This window comes from Siphateles boraxobius, unplaced genomic scaffold (genome assembly GCF_051911475.1).
Source record: "Siphateles boraxobius isolate OS27281-9 unplaced genomic scaffold, OSU_SipBor_1 6, whole genome shotgun sequence".
Lineage (NCBI taxonomy): Eukaryota > Metazoa > Chordata > Actinopteri > Cypriniformes > Leuciscidae > Siphateles > Siphateles boraxobius.
Genome location: NW_027509186.1, coordinates 18173180 through 18194557, shown reverse-complemented (window position 1 = coordinate 18194557; position 21378 = coordinate 18173180). Strand labels below are relative to the sequence as shown.

General features: G+C 37.1%; 1 protein-coding gene across 1 annotated transcript; it reads right to left on the bottom strand.

The window, feature by feature from the left end:
- Nucleotides 1–218: 218 nt before the first annotated feature.
- vwde (von Willebrand factor D and EGF domains) lies at nt 219–21015 on the bottom strand. Its single transcript, XM_077208006.1, has 32 exons — nt 20732–21015; nt 19701–19891; nt 19380–19611; nt 19144–19209; nt 18298–18530; nt 18131–18220; nt 17899–18028; nt 17301–17515; nt 16866–16939; nt 15216–15492; nt 14913–15109; nt 13029–13921; nt 11571–11707; nt 11337–11483; nt 11142–11246; nt 9208–9322; nt 8595–8845; nt 7626–7845; nt 7384–7521; nt 6269–6361; nt 6044–6196; nt 5562–5915; nt 5313–5408; nt 5094–5189; nt 4781–4876; nt 4603–4698; nt 4069–4164; nt 3866–3961; nt 3644–3739; nt 3021–3116; nt 475–572; nt 219–359 (listed from the first exon to the last, which is right to left on the bottom strand). Exons 1-32 carry the CDS (start codon nt 20805–20807, stop codon nt 348–350), a joined length of 5265 nt encoding a protein of 1754 aa, XP_077064121.1. The 5' UTR covers nt 20808–21015; the 3' UTR covers nt 219–347.
- Between the last annotated feature and the right edge of the window lie 363 nt (nt 21016–21378).

Below are 21378 nucleotides of genomic sequence, written 5' to 3'. Positions count from 1 at the left end.
CACTAAGATGTATTTGTATGATTTCAAATGTACTGTTTTTTTTCTTTAAAAGCAATTTACTTAAAAAAATAACAGGATAATAGTTTATCAACACTATAAAATGTACACACATTGCAAAAATCAAATGAATATAGTAATTGTCAGAGCTGTATAAGAGATGTAAAACACCCACACAAACATAACACTCCTGAAATTCTATAGTAAAGAGACAACTAAAGTCTAATAAATGTATTTTTTTAATAAGTTTACCTCACTTTTAAGGCACTGATGCTTACAAACACCAACACACTCACACACACCATTTATTTTTTACAGAGCGATAGAAAGTTGTCTTCAGTGTCACATTTTCATCGCCTAGTCTGTGAATACAAAGTTTACAATCAGTTCGTTTGGCCATAAATTACGTCGAAAATGTTTTTACAAAGATCATTTTAGATGAAATCAATGATGGCAATGCGTTTGTGAAATGCTTACTTTAGTACCACAGGAAGGTCCAGTGTAACCTTGTCGACAGTGGCAGAAATTTGGGAAAACACATCTCGCCCCATTGAGGCACGTTTGTTTACAGATCGCTGTTAGGGAAGAAATTAAAAAAACAAATTTCAAATAAAAAGAACATATATTTTTTAATAACTACACACACACACACAAACACACACACATATATATATATATGTGTATATATATATATATATATATATATATATACATATATACAGTATGTATATAATATAAAGTGCAGTTTAAAGTGCAGTTGCAGTTAGGAAACAGTGTTTGTTTACTGTGCTCACGAGCTGAAATCTCGTTGGTGAAGTCTCGTTTGGTCGTGTTTAGTCAAGAGGTAAACAGTTTCGCTAGTGAGGCGTGTCCAGCTGGATACAATAACGACATTTCAGGTGAGTATAAAGCAAGTAGTATACCGCGGCAGCCCTCGTGTGAAGACCGAAGAGTGTAGAAGTGTAGAAGAGTCGGGTGAAGACTCCACCGAGCAAGGACACCGACAAGGCACTTGAATATTATTTTCTTGTTGTTTCTTCTCTCTTCTACAAAACTTTTCTTCTCATCTTTCTATTTGTGACCTCTCTTTCACTATCTGTTTTTAAATCCCAACTCTTACTAACACACGTAAATCAAATGTCACACGTAGGAGGCAGCACAATCATAGCAACCTGCGTACCCCTCTGCGTACCCCTCTCTTTTCCTATTGGTCTCTGGAATTGCCAGTCTGCTGTTAACAAAGCTGATTTCATTACATCTATTTCTAGTCATTCGGGTCTCAGCCTATTGGCCCTGACTGAGACCTGGATTAGACCAGAGGACACTGTCACACCTGCTGCCCTCCGGAAGGGGTGCAGGTACTGGTCTTCTCATCTCAAACGATTGGAAATTTTATCCTTTACCACCTCTGTGTGACAACAGCTCATTTTAATCGCATTCAATTACCATCACTAGGTCTATTAAAATCCATTTTGTAGTTTTATATCATCCCCCAGGTCAACTTGGCAGTTTCTTGGAGGAGCTTGATGTGCTACTCTCATCCTTCCCTGAGGATGGTACTCCTCTCATAGTTCTTGAAGACTTCAACATCCACCTAAAAAAAGCCTCAGGCTGCTGATTTCCACACTCTGTTTGACTCATTCGACCGCAAACAAATATCTACTGCGGCTACTCACAAATCACACGCGCTACTGCTACGCTGCCCATACACTGGTCACTCCACTATACACCTCAGATCACTTCCCCCTCACTCTCAACCTCAACCTGCCTCAGAACACAACACACACTCCTCCACAGGTCACCTTTTGGCCAAACCTACGCTCACTCTCGCCTTCTTGCCTATCCTCTTTGGTCTCATCCACAATTCCTCCGCTTGATCAGGTTTCAACTCTAGATACTAACAGTGCAACTGATACTCTTTTCTCCACTTTAACATCCCGCTTGGACAACTTCTGCCCCCTTTCCTCCAAGCCAGCCTGCGCCACACCGTCTGCCCCCTGGTTATCTGATATTCTCAGCGAACATCGTTCTAAACTCAGGGGTGCAGAGAGGAAGTGGCGCAAATCGAAAGATCCTACAGACCTGGGTCTTTATCAATCCCTCCTCTCTTCCTTCTCTGCTAATATCTCTACTGGTAAAATGACTTACTATCACAACCAAATTCTGACTATCGCATGCTTTTCAAAACCTGCTCCCCTCTTCTCAACCCTCCTCCTCCTCCTCCATGAACCCTAACAGCTGACGATTTTGCCACATTCTTCATACATAAAACAACCACAATCAGCGGCCAATTTACCAAACCACAAACTGACACACACATCTTATCAGCTATACGATTAACTATTAGAAACACGTACTGCGTTAGATTAAACTGGGAAGGGTCATAACACTTGCATATTGTTGTCCTATTGTTAGTTCAACTGCTTCTATTGTTCTCATTTGTAAGTCGCTTTGGATAAAAGCGTCTGCTAAATGAATAAATGTAAATGTAAAATATATATATGTTTTTAATGCCTGAATGTTTATGCCTGAACATTATTTTTCACATATTTAACTAGTAGGTTGCAGCACCTCTCTTCGCAGTCTGTCAGTAAAGCTCTGTTAAGAAAAGCCCTTAATTCTGAAAAGCTCAATGAGCTCTGATTGGTCGCTCTGATTGGACCAGTGAGTTGTGATTGGTCAACTGCTTCAACCCTGTTTTGGAAATGTCACACCCGTTACCATAACTTCGAGTTTCAACACACTATTAACGCAATTCGACCAGGCTTCATCCCTTTTATTTAGCGTATACCTTGGGTGAGAATTATTGTGTAAACGTTCCTGGAAGAAAACTCAAGACCACAATTAAGGAGTTTCAGGAACTTCAGAGACAGTACGCACTGATATATAGAGTGGACTTAGTTCTTTGTAACTTTGCAGAATATTTTCTGGCTCACACAGCAACATTACACACTAAAAAGTTAAAAATGTAAAAAAGCATAATAGGAGCCCTTTTTGTGCATTTAGGCTTAATCAGGACTTACGTGTTTGGCACTGCAGACCCTCCCATCCAGCTGGACATTGGCAGGTGTTTGGCCCGACACACTCACCACCATTTTTACATTTCTGTAAACATGCCGCTACATATACAGACAAGACTATATGTTATGTTGCATGCATTTGATATTTCAAGACAATATATAAAGTTTGTTCAAATGTTTGGGGTCAGTAAGAGTTTTTTCAAAGAAATTGATACTTTGATTCAGCAAGGTTGCATTAAACTGATCAAAAGTGACAGTAAAGACATTTATAATGTTACAAAAGATTTCTATTTCAAATAAATGCTGTTCTTTGGAACTTTCATCCATCAAATAATTCTGAATAAGTTCCATAAACTATTGAGTTTTGAACACTGATAATAATAAATGTAACTTGAGCATCAAATCATATTAGAATGATTTTTGAAGGATAACGTGACTGAAGACTGGAGTAATGATGCTGACAATTCAGCTTTGCCTTTGATGAATACTTTTCATTTGAATATATTAAAATTGAAAAGTTATTTTACATTGTACAATAATACTTCACAACATTACTGTCGTTTTTACTGTAATTTGATCAAATAAATGCAGCCTTGGTGACCTTAAGGATGTTGCAAATCTCTTACGGATGTTGCAAATCCCTCCTCTCCATCCAGATGGACAGGAACAGGTGTTTGGACCGACACACTTTCCGTTGTTCATGCACATGGGGTCACACACACCTAAACACAGAGCATACAGTCCAAACATATAAAATGATAGAATGCATGCTGGATATAGAAACAAATCACAACAACTGAAATGAAACAATGTAGATTCTGGAGAAAATGACACCAATGAACACTCACTTTTCTGGCATCTCTTCCCAGTGTATCCTTCAGGACAGGAGCACACGTTGTTTCTCATGCACTGGCCCCTGTTTTTACATGGAGGATTGCACAGAGCTACAAAGAACGACACACAGCTTAATTAATTATCAATAACTCAAGACAATTATTAATTGTGCAGAATTGTTTACAAGAAATAAGCATTCGCTATGAAACGGTTGTACCTATCTGGCACTGTGAACCATAGAAGCCACTGGGACAAGCACAGATGTTTGGTTTAATACAAGTCCCTCCATTTAAACACACAGGTTTACAGTCGGCTGAGAATGAAAACAGTTAAGAAATTTATTCTAAATCACGTTTATTAAATAGATTTATGAATAATATTTAAAGTCACCATGAAATCAAAATGGACAATGCACTATTTTTTATAAATGATTTATCTGTGCAAATCATTACATATACATTTTAAATTCACATGTCCTCGTAATCTTCAAAAAAAATTACTTCCCCCTCCCTCTTGCAATGACATCTCTTTTCTTCTCTGATGACGTTTACTTTCGCAAGGGCAGGACAACCTGTCACTCACATGAGATTGACCAATAGCAAACCACAATGCTCCACTGATCCAATCAATACCCGAAGGCCTAACTTTTTTCTTGTTAAAGAAGCCATTCACTTGGATATGTGTCACAATAGGGAAGAAAAGACTATCACAACTTCTGTTTCATGCCGATTTTAAGGATGAAACAGCGCACCTGAATTACACGTTGGTCCGTACCAGCCAGGTTTACACTTACAGACATCAGGCGAAACACACTCTCCACCATTTTCACAATGTCTGTTACACACCACTGAAAAAACAAAGCCAATGACTCACAATCACTATAAACAAATTCCTTCACATTTAGAAATCATTTGGAAATATCTGCTCACTAGTTTCACATCTTGGTCCCACGTAGCCATATGTACAAGTGCAGTAATTTCTGGACAAACATCGGCCACCATGTTGACAAGGCGGATCACAGCTGGCTGAGAGGCAAGATAAAAACATGTACGTTATATTTTTACATAAAGTTACATAAAAATTACATTACATAAAGTTCACATAATATATGTAAATGTATATTTTTAAAAAAATACATAATATTTGAAACCCTCATATTAACTGGAGTCATACAGCAAAAAGTGACTTTTAGAAAGAACTTGTAAAGGAAGAATGGAGTAAGACACTAAAGATAGAGTTTACCTTCCCCACAGGTGGGGCCGTTGTACCCTGCAGGACATTCACACACATTGGGCTTCACACACTTCCCTTTGTTCTTGCAGTCTGGTCGGCAAACGGCTGACAGGACAAGATATATCAAGTGTGAGTTTGAAATTAATCATAGACATATTAGAATTAAAATGAGTAATTTTAATTAAAAAAAGTCTTTCAAGCTAAAAGAATATCATGGCTGTGACTGACCAATGTGGCAGTTGTATCCAGTGTAACCTTCTTTACAGGTACAAGTGTTGGGCTGTGAGCACTCCATATTCTGACCACAGGGGTGACGACACAAAGCTGTATACACACACACACACGTTTTTACTTTATTATTGTTATTATTTTGGTGTGAAATATGACCCAGAAATTTCTTGCTGTTTTTTTTTCTATAAGCGTCAATGAGCAACGTTTTATTTTGCTATGCGTCATTTATCAGGATAAACTGCTCACGTTTGCAGGTAATTCCGTTTCCTCTATAGCCGTGTGGACAGCTTCCACATCTGAAGGAGCCAGAGGATGTGGCTTCACACGGTACTCCAAAAAAACAGGGGGAGTCCCCACAAGTTCGGTTGTCCTCAGCGCGTTCAGAGTTAAATTCTTCTTCATTCAGCTGCTCTCTGGTTGAACTGCCTTTTGCTTTCGTGTTGGTCCAGTCTAGGGTGCGTGTGATGGTCTTCCTATCAACAGATGAGGTCCACTTGTTGCTAGGAGATAATCTTTCAGCTCCAATAGAAGGTTCAGCTGACTTCCTAATGGAAGAAGTGACATCAGAGAGTTTGTCACCCTCCCTCAATAGTGTCTGTCCTGCAAAATAGTAAGGGTTAGAAGGTCGAGCCTGAAGAAGAATCTACAAAAACACAAAAGGTATTTATTCTGGCTTCACTGTAATGTTTCTTGTAATGATAATGTTCGTATAAAGAAAAGCAACTGACTGTTTGCTGTCCTTGACGTGCATGTTTGTCCATTGCCGTTGAGCCCAGAGGGACACGGACCACATATGTAACCAGCAGACGTGTATGTGCTCTCAAAGCACTGGACTCCAGGATAACAGGGCCGACTGGCACAAGGGCTCCGCCCTTCAGAGGCTGCGTACATATTTACAGTCAACGGATACATATTAGAGTGTAAAAAACGGTGTAGTTATTTATTATTCCTACCTGGAACAAGCTTGGGTTTGAAGGAGCCGAGGTTAATCTCACTTGTTGAGGTCATTTTATGACTGCCTTCATTAATTTTATCCACTGTCTTTTCTATAATAAAAAAATCAACAACAAAAAAAACCAAGTAAACAAAACAAAAACATTGAAATTATGAGATAAAGTTTTTTGTCAAAATTTATTTTTTCCCCCCTTAATTACGACTCTGTTTATCATTATTTTGACTTACCATAATTATATTTTTTATCGTAAGTTTGACTTTTTGGTCATAATTATCACTTTCTATCTCATATCACTCATATAATTTCTTTTTTTATAATTGTCATTATTTTTACTTTTATGTCATAATTATGACATCTCAATTTCTACTTTTTGTCAATTGACTTGTAATTGCATTATATCAAATCTTTGCCGACTTTTTTTTATCCAAATGTCGACTTTTTATGTAAGTTTGTCCGACTTTTGTCCATAATTATATATTTTCACCTCACAATTTCAATTTTTTGCCATAACAGTTTTTTGTCAATCTCAACTTATCTCATAATTATGACTTAGTATCTAATAATGTTTTATTTCATAATTATGACTTTCTCTGTCATAATTTACCAAAGCATGACTTTTCTTTCTTATGCGGCAGAAATGGGCTTCCATAGTACCGATGCTTTTGAAGCAGTAAACTCATGGGTATAAACTCATCAAACTCAATTATTAAACTCACACGGTAATTTACATGGTTAAAATTACTAGACAGCCTCAAGATTAACATGCAAAGAATAACGTTTCAATATAAACACTGTTATTGTACGCAAGAAATGTTAAAACAGGCATAAACAACTAGTCTTGGTGCAATATCAGGTTAACATTACTTTCAGTATCTACAAAATGGATGGTGTTTGAGAAAGTGTTAAATTCAAGTAAAGTCAAAATTGACATAATTCACTTATATTAACCCTATTTACTTAAACACATTCATGGTTTGAATTCACATGTTACTATTCATGCTGTTCCAAAGAAGAAAAAAAACCCTACTTTTGTAATATTTCCTCATAACGTAAAAATTCTCTGCCTGACTATTTGCTCATAAACCTTAAAGTAATTATGAGATATGGGCGTACGGCTGCAGGTCGTCCCATCTCCAGTGAGGTATTCAGGACAGGGTCCACACACATACGAGCCCATCATATTTCTGCAGGAAACGCCTGGGTAACATGGAGCTGATAAACATTCATCAATGTCCTCATCGCAGATTACACCTTTAGAACACAGCAACAGAAGGCTCAACATATAACAACTACACCAGTATTATAACAGATCCACTTCTACATGAATAGATTGTTTCTACAATAAGTGAACTGACCTGTGAAGCCCACTGGACAGTGGCAGGTAAAGGAGTTTAGTCCATCCACACATGTGCCCGACAGGCATGGGTTTGACCAGCAGTCATCGACATCGACTTCACACCTGTCCCCCTCCAGACCAGCAGGACAAACACACAGGTATTCACCAGATCCCGGGGGGAAGTTAATGTTAGTCACACAGGAAGCTCCGTTCTGGCATTCACATGGGTGAACTGACACCTGGGAAATATAAAATGAAACCATATATTAAGTACATGTAACACACATTACCGTTCTAAAGTTTAGAGTTCTAAAGTTCTAAATGTTTTAATGTTTTTGAAAGAAGTCTCTTATTCATTAAGTCCTTGCATGAGTCCGAAATTTCCGCATGTTATGTCAATCACGCTTACACACTGCCTTCGAAACTTTCGTCCGTCATACAAAAATTCGGATCGCGTTCGATGTTCTGCGTTTTTTGGAATCAGTGTCACATGATCCTTCAGAAATCATTCTAATATGATGATTTGCATCTCAAGAGACATTTCTTATTATTATCAATGTTGAAAGCAGTCGTGCTGCTTAATATTTTTGTTGAAACTGTAATACTTTTTTTTTTAAGTTCAAAAGTTCAAAAGAACAGCATTTATTTGAAATAGAAAACCTTTGTGACATAAATGTCTTTACTGTCAGTTTTGATTAATGTATGCTTGCCGGATAAAAGTATTCCTATTTTCTATATATATTGTTATGTATATAATAATAATAATAATTTAAATTATATACTGGCAATATATTATGAAACGGAGTTACACATATCTAATGATTCAGAAATGTTTTTGGAAGCCATTTCGCACCCCCCAGTGGACAACAATGGAGACACAAAAGTGTACTTCAGCAGTCTACAATATTCTGAAAGACATAATGTAAGATTTTTGAAGAAGCTAATTTTTGTTGACGCAACATTTTACCAGATGCTTTCTAGAGCTCACCTTCGCTTCTGCGTATGTCTCTGCATTACAGTCATCAGTTACAGCCAGTTCAAAGGTCACTGGTGTGGTGGACAGTGCTTTCCAGATAAGCAGGCCAGCTGGCGAGAGAACAGCGTCTCTGGGCCCTGACCTGAGCGTGAGGAGAACTGCAGAGCCCTCTGGATCAGTGGCTGAGAACTGATAGACAAAATTCTCTCCGTAGAATGTCTTCAGACTGAGCTGACCCGCGTGAAACACCGGTGGCTCATTTTCTATGAAACACACACAGAACACCAGACCGAGGACTGTGACACGAGAGCATCCGTCAACATTATGTACATTGGAAAATACATATAAAACAATATATAACATATGACAAAACTGTTTTTCATAATTTATTGTGAGCTTCTATGCATAGTGTGATATATAACTGTTGCAGGTGATTGACAAAATAACATATTAAACTATAAAACAAAAAAATCAAAAGAAGACCAAGTAATAAGCAAACATGCATCTTTGTGGAAAAATATGACCGAACAAGACTCGGAGTTAACAAGGAAGTCATTGCAATAGCAGAAGTAGTAAGTTCTCCAGCTTTAGGAAATATAGGAAATAAAGACTGAAATGAACATACTCTCAGCGATGGACCAGCCGTATTTGGACAGATCCGGTCTGCATGTCAGACACGGGCTGCTCGGGCTGTGATCGCCCTCCTTATAACACATTCCATCAATGTTACATGTCCTGTCCTGAGGGGATATTCAAGGAAAACTTTTAAAACTTCAAAAATCTGTAATTAAATCTTTAGGTTTTTGTGGTTGTTTAAATAAACCTCTTGCATGCTGTAGCAAAGCCGGTGACACGAGTGTCTCGAGTCCCACGGAGGAGCTCCGGAAGGATAAAAGGAGGAGTGATGACAGTAAAAGACAAGAGAGGACCAGGCCTGGACTTTATGTTGCTGTTTTGCTTTAGTGGTTTTGTTGCTTATGTTTATATTACTATTAAAGTTATGTTGAGCGTTCGTCGGTTCCCGCCTCCTCCTTCCCTGATCCTTTAACATTGTTACACATGCTTATCAAAAACATTTCTTGCTGGGTTCATCCAGTGTGAGAGAGCCCCAGTTTTAGAGAACTGAACAATACTAGCTTTGTTCGACTGATTTTGACCTGAAATTATTTGGCTGTACAAAATTACAAGGCTGAATGTGAAATTGTTTCCTGTATTTAAAAAATCTAAGTACACATAATGATAAATGATGAACAGTGCATGTAAACATTTCAAGATAAAATGTGCACTGAATCTGGGTCAACTGATCAAAAAAAGTTTAAAGAAACACCATTTAAACAAATTACAAACAGATCATGGTGGCGCATATGTTTTTCTTCTTCTTCTTGTGGAATGGTTTACAGTGATGTACACTACCATTAAATATTTGAGGTTGGTAAGATATTTTAATGTTTTTGAATGAAAGGCACATGCTCACCCAGGCATTTATTTGATTTAAAAAGTTAAAAAACAAAACAAAACAAAAAAACGGAAATTATGAAATATTATTGCAGTTTAAAATAACTGTTTTCAGTTTTAATATATGTTAAAATGTAATTTATGATGGCAAATCTGAATTTTCAGCATCTTTACTCCTTCAGTCTTCAGTGTCACATGATCCTTCAGAAATCATTATAATATGATGATTTGATGCTCAATAAACACTTCTTATAAATATAAATTTTTAAAACATATTTATTAATTTTTAATATAAATGTATTTAATATTTTTTTAATATATAATATTATTTCATATCATATTTAATATTTTTATGGAAAACATTTCATGTAACATATTTTGTTCAGGATTCTTTGAGAGTAGAAAGTTCTAAATAACAGCATTTCTTTGAAACATAAATCTTTTGAAACATTATAAATGTCTTTACTGCCACTTTTAATCAATTTAATGTGTCCTTGCTAAATAAAAGTATTAATTTCTTTATTAAAAAAAATATTTTAGTGACACTTTAAAATGGCAGTGTATCTACATAGGAAACACAGCAAATACAGACTTTATATTGTGAGCGTTTTTATTTGTCTTATCATCTTATTGATCTTGCTCTGGACATCTAGATCCTTGATATGGCTATATTAAAGCAGCAGTCCATAACTTTTGTTGTACAAAATTTATATAATAAGCGAGTACATAATGAATCCATTTTCCAAACCGTGTTTTTATCTTATCTGAATCACTATGTTACACCTATAATAAGTGTTTATACTCAGACTATTTTAGACTGGTTCGGGTCATACCACTGCAGAGTATCACAGTACCTGCATGACTCGTCATAGACATAAAAAGAGAGAAGTAGCTCTGGCTACAATGTTCTTCTCCATGATGCATGCAGTTCTGTTTATTAACTGCTAGAGTGCCAAAGTTACTGACTGTAGCTTTAATGAAATATTTTGGAATTTGGCGGTCATTTGTGATTCATAGGACCTTGCCATATAATGGGATGCTTTGTATCAAGAGAGTGCAGCATCCAAACCTAAACAGAACTGAACAAGAATGGATAGCACGGACCTTTAGGGCGCAGATAACCGAGGTGCTGACTGTACAAATCTGACATGTGCCGTCAAAAAGAGTCAGTATCTTTGCATTGCTGAAGCTGTGTCCATCATTAGACACCTAGAAGACAGATAAACAAACAAATAAATTTCATTTTCAATACATTTAAAAACACTTTAGTTTTACATAATAGTTTATAATCAAACTGACTTTGATTTGCCAGCGCAAGACCGGCTGGTGTGCAGTGGTGGAGGATTGTGGGTCGTCCACAGGAAGCTGGCACTCTAATGAGGATGAACTCTGGAAGGAGGCGGGCATCAACTGAGCATCATCCAAAGACCAGTCACCATTTACTATCTATGTTGACAGAGCAATATGTATTCAGGTTAATAATCATTTACCTTCATGCCCAATTGAATGCTTGACTGGCAAATGCGCTGTCACCTTTTCCTTCACAACTTCACACTTGAGTTTGTAGGACTTTTTAAAGCCTTGACCAAGAATCCTAACAGAGGAACAGACGCCGTAACGGACATCACACAGTCCTCCGTTTCCCAGTTCTGTGATCTCTGGAGTCTCATCTGCATCAGGAAAACACATTAACTGGCTAAAAACAAATGAAATGCACATCAAAGTTTTCTAGATCAACATACATTTCCATTTACTCATATGCAAATACTTAGCAATGATTTTATAAAAGAAATACTTGTAATAGTAGAGATAATCATTTCATTTTTTTTTTCTCCACTTGAGATTAGTTTTACTCTTTAGAATGAGTAATTGATGCATAATATATCCATGAATTTAAAACAAAATCATGAAAACAGGCAGTAATTTATATGAATGTATAAAGAGAAGTGTATATTTTAGGGGGGTGTAACGTCAAATTTTTTTCAAACCTTTTTGACTCCCCTAGTATATTCCCTAAATATCATGTGATATTTAAATACATAATAATCGTTAAATGAAATAAACCTGAGATAAAATAAAATGTAAATATTAGATGAAAAACTTAAACACAAAAAACTAACATAAAAAAACTGAAACGACATAAATGAAAGCTAAATAGAAATAAAAAAACTAACTAAAATATAATAAAAATCACAAAAGCACTCAAACTAAAACGAGAATTAAAAAGGAAAATATAAAAATAAAAGCTAATTCAAACTAAAAAAATCAAACCCATATACTTAAAAATACTACAAAAGTATATAATAACAATAATACTAAAACAAAAAGTGCAAATGTTCCATGCAGCCTCTTAATTAATGAGCTCATAACCCCTGCATTCATAATACTTATTGAAACAAAAAGCTGTTTAAACTAATTTTCGATAGAGTATAGTATGTCCCAATGCAGAACATGTGAACTTACAGTGCTGGTCTGAATTATTTGCCCCCTTGGTAAATATGATCAAAGATGGCTGTAAAAAGAATGGCTGATGGAGGTAAAAGAACTGAGTGAAAATGAGCGGGCTGAACTGAAGAGAAGAAGCGCAAACATGGATTTGGGAATCTGAAGGATCTGGAGAGATTCTGTATGGAGGAATGGTCTCTGATCTCTGGTCGGGTGTTCTCCAAACTCATCAGGCATTATAGAAGAAAACTCAGAGCTGTTATCTTGGCAAAAGGAGGTTGCAAAAAGTATTTAATAAAAGGGGGGAAATAATTATTCCCCTTGTGTTTTGGAGAAAAACATTTATTTCATAATGTGAATTAAATTGTTTTACTTCAATAAAAGGTTAGATTTGTGCATTTAAAAAATATATATATATCAAAAGGATAAACAGTGCAGATTTATTTTTTACAGCCATCTTTGATCATATTTACCAAGGGGGCAAATAATTCTAACCAGCACTGTATATTTTAATTATATAAAGTACCCATATACAGAAACACCCACCAGACACCTGGCTGCAATCATAAGAGCCAAATCCAGGGAAGCACGAGCAGCCCCACTCTGTGCACTGTCCATTCCCGCTACACAGGCTCGGGCACCTGAGGGAAGCCAGAACATCCTGGTTCTCCTTCTTCCTGCCAATGTCCTCTACCACCATCCTCTCACACTCATTCTCCAGAAGGGGCACGGTGGCTCCTTTCCAGGCCTGATCGTCCTTTAGTAGTTGGTCTATCACACACATTTCCAATGCCTGCTCCAGCATCTCGCCCAGAAGATGCCCACAACCCAACCCCACCGTGGAGTTCCTCAGGGTTCCCTCGCAGAGGAGCCGGACCTCGGATTCCGTCAGGCCTGACTCAGTAGGCCAGGATGGTACCAGCGGTTCAGGGGAATTCGATGAAGAATGGTCCTCTGGGAAATTATACGTTGACTCCTCCAGGTCTGACTGGTGTGGAGATGATCTGGAGTTGTAATATCCACTTTGACGTCTGCTTCGGCTTGTGACACGTCTCTGAGTTTGGGATCTCTGTGGTTTTTGGACACGTCTTTGACTCTGGGATCTTTGGGGATTCATAACGCGTCTCTGAATTTGGGATCTCTGAGCATTCGTTCTGCTTCCCTGAGCTTGACGGTGTTGCATGGGCCTGCCGGGAGGGGTGGACGACTCTCTATGAAGTGGGAAAGACCTGATGTATTCAGCTGTTACATCCAAAGTAGGGATGATGGAGGGAGATTGAACGCGGGTAGACGAAGAACACCTGGAGGAAATGGTAGACTGGGGCGATGTTCCACTGGTTGACTGGTGTTTCTCTTGTTGACAATGGCAGTACTCATGGAGACTGGAATTGCTATCATAGATGGGGATCTTGTCAAAAAAGCTGTTTCTGGGTGCCAACCTGATTTTAAGAGAGCATAATCCATATTAAGGAAGGATGCACAACAAATCAGCACCATATCAGTAAACAGATATTTTTTACTTAATTTATCAATAGATACTGGATATACACTACTATTCAAAGGTATGGGGTCAGTCAATATAAACTTATATTTCCCAAAGACGCATTAAATTGATCAAAAATGACAGTAAAGAATTTTGTATTTTTTCAAAAGATTTCTTTTTTAAATAAATGTTCTTTCCATTCATTAAATAATTCAGAAAAAAATGACCAGGGTTTCTCCAAAAAATTACAAAATATTACGTAATTCTACAAAAAATATTTCCTGCTTTCAACATTGATTATTAATAATAAATGTTTCTTGAGCACCAAATCAGCGTATTAGAATGATTTCTAAAGGATCATGTGACACAGGAAATTCACAGCAAATATTACAATATATTAACAATGAAAACAGTTATTTGGAATTGTACTAATATTCAAAAATAAATGCAGCCTGGATGAGCATAAAAAAGACTTCTTTCAAAAACTTTGAAAATATTTTTATCATTAGTGTATATTATGACAGATATTGTATATTTAATTATCTACACTAATTTACTCAATTTTTACATTTATATGATCTTTTCTTATATTCAACTCGTGTTCATCATTTTTTTCTTTTCTTTTTTTTACAAACAATTTAATAAAGAAATAATACTGTGAGGCCTAAATTCACTTTTAAAACAGCATTTAAAACTATTGATTTTTTATTTTTAACTGCACAAAATAACTTTTCAGACTTTTCAGCTTATAAGCTATTTATTGAATCTCAGCCATAACATCACAATTATTATCGCCCATAATTTTGATATTGGTGCATCCATAAAAATAACCTAAGGCAAGCATCAATAAAACTACTGCTCATGCTTACAGTTATGTATTTGAATAAACGCCAAACAGTAAGTATTAAACTTTAAATACTGATCTAATTCAACAGGGTGAGTCTCACCTCCACGCACTGATAAAAGAGCTGCTGTCCTCCACAGTCTCTCCACCCTCTTTATGGTAGTCATTCATTGGCTCTCCATCAAAGGTTCCACACAGGCCTTCAGTGTGGCCTTGATCAGAGCCCGGGGCCCTTACAGTCAGACTCATTCCCCAGTCAGCCACGTCCGCACGCACAAATGCCCCAGACAAGAACATAATCTGGGGGGAAAAAAGCATATTTATCAATTTATATGGACTAAACTGTAGGTATAATAATTTAAAATAAATAATCAAAGATGCATACTAATATAAACCCAATACTCACGGTGACTTTGCGGCCCTGGTAGGACTCAGTAACACGAATGCCACTCTTTACCAGATCTCCGTTCTTCAGAGAGAGATGTGGCTTTGTCTCTCCCGCCAGCCCGTTACACATGTCATAAGTGACCACATTACTACCATCCCTGGCTGCAAAGCCACAGACACACGAGGTGGGATGGGCGGTCGTGCCGGCACATTCCCACTGTCGCACATGTACCTCAAACAGCCGAGCAGTGCTCCTGTACAGTACAAAGGTGCCTATCTGGTAGTTATCATACCTCCTGTGAACAAACAAGCAATGTTAAATTCAATTCTCACTGCATTTTTATAAATTCATATGGTGATTCCACATCAAAAAGTGTTTTTAAAAGAGGATCTATTGTGCCTTTTTATAAAATCTTGATTTAGTTTTTTACTAGAATACCTTTTCATGCTTGAAAGTTTAAAAAACACATTATTTTACACATATTTTACAGGGTTGCAGCACCTCTCTTCACAGTCTGTCAGTAACACTGTTTATAAAAGCCCCTCCTTCTGAAATGCTCATTGTGCCCTGATTGGCCGCTCTGATTGGACCAGCGAGTTGTGATTGGTCAACTGCTTCAAGCATTTTTTGTAAATGTCACATCCCTTACCATAACTTCGAGTTTCAACACATTATGAACACAATTCAACCAGGAATCGCCCCTTTTATTTTGTGGATGCTTTGGGCGGGAATTATTTAAATGAGGAAAATTGTGACAAACGTTTCCGGAAGAAAACTCAAGACTACAATCGAGGCATTTCAGGGAGTTCAGAAACAATGCGCACTGATATGTAGAGAACAACTCCCTTTGTAGTGGACTTTGTGCTTTGTACCTTTGCAGATCGTTTTAATGCTCAAACCGCAACATTACACACTAAAGAAAGTTGAGAATGTAAAAACATATAATAGGTCCTCTAGAATACATCAACTTTTATTATTGGACTTCCAGGCAAATGGCCTCATGTTCTCAGAAGGTGTAAACTCAATTCAAATTCCCATAGCAAATGGTTCCATGTAAATCAACTTCTGCCCCCAGTAAGTCTGGGATGTTGATTAATGTGAATTCCCAGTGTGAACTCATGTTTACATTTGAAATGAGGTCTGTCTATATAATGAAATGCAACTAGAGCTCGGGGCGTTTTCTGTAACCAGACTAGCCCGTGATGCGAAGTGTACGCAAAACACTTCGCATCATGTATCTTATAATGTCAAGGTATTGCATCTTCTCTCCTTATTTCAGAGCATTTGATGTTTGCACCTATTATATTTGAACTGATTATGCAATTGGCGTGATACATTTACTTGACATAATAAATTGTAAACATTTGATTTTATTCAAATCGACTCGGATATTATTTTCAGTAAAGAGTTAAAAAAGAATAATCAAACATTTGCACACATGCTTAATGATGTAGATATATCATTAAAACCTTTTTCATTTATGGAGTCAGATGAAATAACAAGTTAAGACATAAGAGAAAATGTATTTCATTTAATCAAATTACTTTGTCACGCGGAAAGACGGTAACGCGCAGAGACCTTCACCCGCTGATCAGAAAACTTTGGGCTGATCTTTGGGCCGATCCAGCCGGGCTTTACAGACTACAGTTTGAGTGTAGAGATTTTTACCTGCCATCAAATGTGATGATGTGAGGGTCCGTAAAAGTGTAACAGTGAGCAGATGGAACGTCCTTCACAAGAATCTGAGAGGAACATGCATATATACATGTACAGTATACACATGAATACATACACAAATTGTATTCATATATATATATATATATATATATATATATATATATATATATATGTATGCATATAATATTACATAGTATTATTTATTCATAAATATGTTTTACCTAGTTTTCTAAAAATGCATTTAGACATTTTCTTGGCAGATGGTTTTTGACATAAACAACAAGGCATTTGATTATATGCATACTAAATATGGATATGCTTACATAGTGTCAGGACAATCACCTCTTTTACAACTACATGCATATATATTCCAGATGGTATAGATATTCCTAAACTATATTGCATATATAATCAAATAAGGCCCACCTGGACACTTTGAGGAGTGTACCCATTCCACAGGAAGTTGGTGCTGATTATGGGTTTGATGTGTATTTCTGTGCTTCTGTCTCCATCCTTCCATATATCAGTCACTGGGCTGTAGTGCACAGATGCTTGGCTACAGAATCCATTATGACAAGGGGTTTGAAACAGCTCGACTTCACAGGAGGACAGGACTAAATCAACACCTAGGTCCTTCTCACCTGCCAGTGGAGACAAATCGTTTAGTACAATTTTCAGTTATATGTGACATGGTGCAGCTGTTTCTTACAGTTAAGAGATATAAATCTGAAAAATTCATTTTTAGGGTAAAATATTACAAGTTTAAGTTAAAGGGTGAAGCACATAAAAGTCTCCCCCCAAAACATATTCACATTATTGTATTAAAGCAAACAAAAGAAGAATTAAATTATTTTTATTCAAATTAATATATATTTAAAGCGGTAAACAAATACTATTGTAGTATATAAATAATATTTATTTGCATATACAGTAATGAGAATAGGATTCTGGGTGACACAATGCAAAAAATATTTAATACAACATATTAATGCAAATATCTTAAGACTGCAATTTTTGACTACACCTTGGCTACTAGCAGTAAGATGCAAAGGCAAAGTGCATCTCTCTGAGGAACATGGTAAAGGTACAGTGCTCTCCACTGTTAGTTTATACTCTCTCCCATCTTCTGAAATAGACACAGCTTGTGGTTTCATCTGGAAAATATGCATAAAAATATAATAAGTCTCGCAGAAAACAACTCTTTACTAATACCAGCCCAACGAACTGTATGTCACTGGACGAGAATTGAGACATACTTGGATCCCTGCATAAAACTCGTCACTCTCCACAGGAAGGCTTTGTATATTGGGAGACTCCAGAAAAAAACTAGTGCAACTGCAATGGATCTGAGACATAGATATATAGGTTAAGATGCATAAATATGAATTTGAATTCATGTGAATACTGAATATAAAGTGGCTACCCTGTCTCCCAGTCTGAGGTTGATCCCATCCAGCTCGATGAGAGCAAAAGTCTCTATTGTAGTGTCTTTCCTGAGCTCTTCTCTGTTGCCCTCGGGCAATAGTCGCCACCATGTCACTACATATCCCAGAGAGCTGTTCCCACTCCTGTCATCAAACGTACACTTCAGGTACACACTGCTGTCGTACAGCTCAGCAACTATCAGTGGTACTGCAGAAGAGGGAGGCTGGAGTTCTGAGGGATAAATGACAAATACTGCATATATACATATACAAATAATATATGCTTCAAACCATATACTAAGAATATCCAAATATATATATATTTTTTTATAAATATTTGAAGAACATTAAAGTCATTAAAGCCAGAGGGTAACAGATAATTTGTAAAATTTAATGATTGGCTGACTATGCTGATTCCCCATAGCTGTTTATAAAACCAAAATGTTTTCTAGAACATGAAACAGAAGAGTTAAGCCATCACCATAGGGAATTTGGTGAATATTAAAGCCATTTTATGTGAAACAGAGGGGGGGTAACAGATTTCAGCAACCTCTAAAGCTGTCCAGTCAAATTTGGTGAATGCTGTGTGTCTGTAGTTGTTCAAACGATATCAAAATGCAAAATGCCATTTTCTCTGAAATAAAGGATGTTTGGCACTGCTTCAGCTTTAAAACATTAAATCCAAAGGAATGACTGACCCAAGACCCAGATGCCCGGCCAAACTCTTAATCATTATGTCTATTTCACTTCCAAAACATGCTTTATCATGCCGGATGAAGGGTTTAGATTTTTTCGTTTTGAAGATGCAGTTTTATAATATTGGTGGACAAGTATGGACTACTCACCACTGCAGGTTCCATCACTGTTCCTTTGTGTCCCGTCACAGCTGGTTTGATTGGATTCTGACATCTCTGCGAATATAATAAAATGTAGTGATGAGGACTGAAAAGGACTGTCTTATTCTTATATATGTCAACATGTCTTATTTTTCACAGCCTTTGGGATGCATGATGCAGAACCAATGGATAATCATACTAACATTTCAAAAAGGCCTACTACTCAGTGAGGTTCATTGACTTGCCTTCAGCGCAATATCCCATGCACCCTTGCGTTGGTTGGAGAAAGTACACATAAAAGTCCCCACAATTGCGTACGGTGACAGGCAGGCGAAAAAGACAGCAGTCTTTACTGTCGCTTCCCAGGAACTGCCAGGTAGCGCAGGCCGTCATCTGCTTCACCTCTAGAGGCTGTGGGAGAGTCTCTCCATCCGCCAGAGAGAGCCACACTGGGGCTTGTGTTCCACACTGATTCACCTGTAGGGGTTACCGTCATATAGAAACATAACATAAAGGAGCCATTGTTCAGCAGGCTGGACCTATTACAGAGATGCACTATACTGTACCTCCACACATTTGGTGGGCATACGGGCCGGCTTATCGAAGATCTGGAACTGAAACCATCCGGGAGAGAGTGAATGATCACAAACGAGCTCCTGCAGGGCAGACTGGAGCAGCTGCTGTGAGCTGAAACTGGTGCTTCGGTACGGGCTCTGAAGCACGGCGTAACCCCCCCGACTGCATTCAGGGGGCTCCACTGTAATAATACAGACAAACACACACACTTAGTTTTGCTCAAAAACATACAACATAGACAAGTTTGAAATTAAATTAGTATTTCATTGATAGTAATATCACTGATAGTTTTTTTTTTTCACTCCATGTTTTTTTAATTTTTTTTAATGAAGGTGTAACATTGGGAACAAACGTGTTAAACCATCAATATACAAACAAACATTTATACAGACAGTCAGACATAGCATACCAGAGACAAAGAACAAAAAAAAACAAAAACAAAAAAACATACTAAATAAAAGTGGAAAAATAAGAAAATTAAGAGGAATTGGGGAATAGGTCATAATATTGACACTAAAGTTTTCCATTCTTCTTGTTCTTTACAAGCTTGTGTGATTTAAGAACCATAAATATCACTGATAGTAGTGGAAGAAACTGCAGCGCATGTCACGTCAGGTGATGTCAACAAGGCGCCCTTGGGAATGCTACTAGAAGGCTTCATATCAGCGTATAAATAACAGCTTTTTCTATTGTCTTCATCTCGTGGGAATTTACATATTTTTATTGCTGTTTCTCAAAATTGCTGTTAACTTCATTAAGAGTAGGCTAAAACTTTATTTAGCAAGAAAAAAAAGGCGAGTGCACCTTTAAGTGTGATGAACATACATACGAGGTAATTAATACATTTATATTAATTGTATACAACTATTAATAATTAATTTAATAATATTAAATAATGTTAAACAGCAAAAACAAATAAATAAATAAAGCAACCAAAACTGTTGCCCAAACTTGCTCTTACGCAACCATAATAATTAATATAGCATTTAGTCCAAGGTAGAATGTTTATCCATTCACTTACCTTTTTCACAACTGACAGTGTTTAAAATAATAAATATAATGGCAAGGCAATACTCCGCACAGACGTTTAAATACATTCCGTCTCTAATGCTCTTTAGAAAACATTTAAGAGCGTCTCCAACCCAATAACAGAATCCAGGATAATATCCCGACCGATAAGTCCCGAAATGAAAGCTGGCAAAGAAATATCTGCTGTGTCTTTGAGGAGAACAGCGAGTGTTTCATGGGCTGCTGTCCAGACCACACACACACCTCCTCCCGCTGGAGCATCTCGAGCTGACTGTCCCATTCTCCAGTGCAGCTCGTTTAATATTACACACATCCTCTACATATTTTAACCCCATCTTTTCAGTTAAATCTACTAATACAAAGGACATGTTCACGATTGTGCATTGAAATTACCACCATGATGAATGTCTTTATTCAAATTTGTAAACAACGTCCCACAGCGGTGGCGTCATTTCCACTACAATGAGTAACGACCCCCCCCTCTAAGGTTACTGTTCTTATTTACCAAGGAAGTGTACTTGTCAGTAAGGACAAGTATATGCTTGAAAGGAAATTAGAAATGTGAGGAAAATAAAGAAAAATCAATTAGTAGCCTACTTGATATTTATTCACCTCGCATATTTAAATAGTAGCCTAGGC

Coding starts and splice junctions, on each gene's coding strand:
- vwde (XM_077208006.1), bottom strand. CDS start 20,807: ATGTATTTAAACGTCTGTGCGGAGTATTGCCTTGCCATTATATTTATT. Junction 19,892..20,731: donor CACTGTCAGTTGTGAAAAAG/GTAAGTGAATGG, acceptor GTATTATTACAG/TGGAGCCCCCTGAATGCAGT. Junction 573..3,020: donor GGGTCTGCAGTGCCAAACAC/GTAAGTCCTGAT, acceptor CTTCCCTAACAG/CGATCTGTAAACAAACGTGC.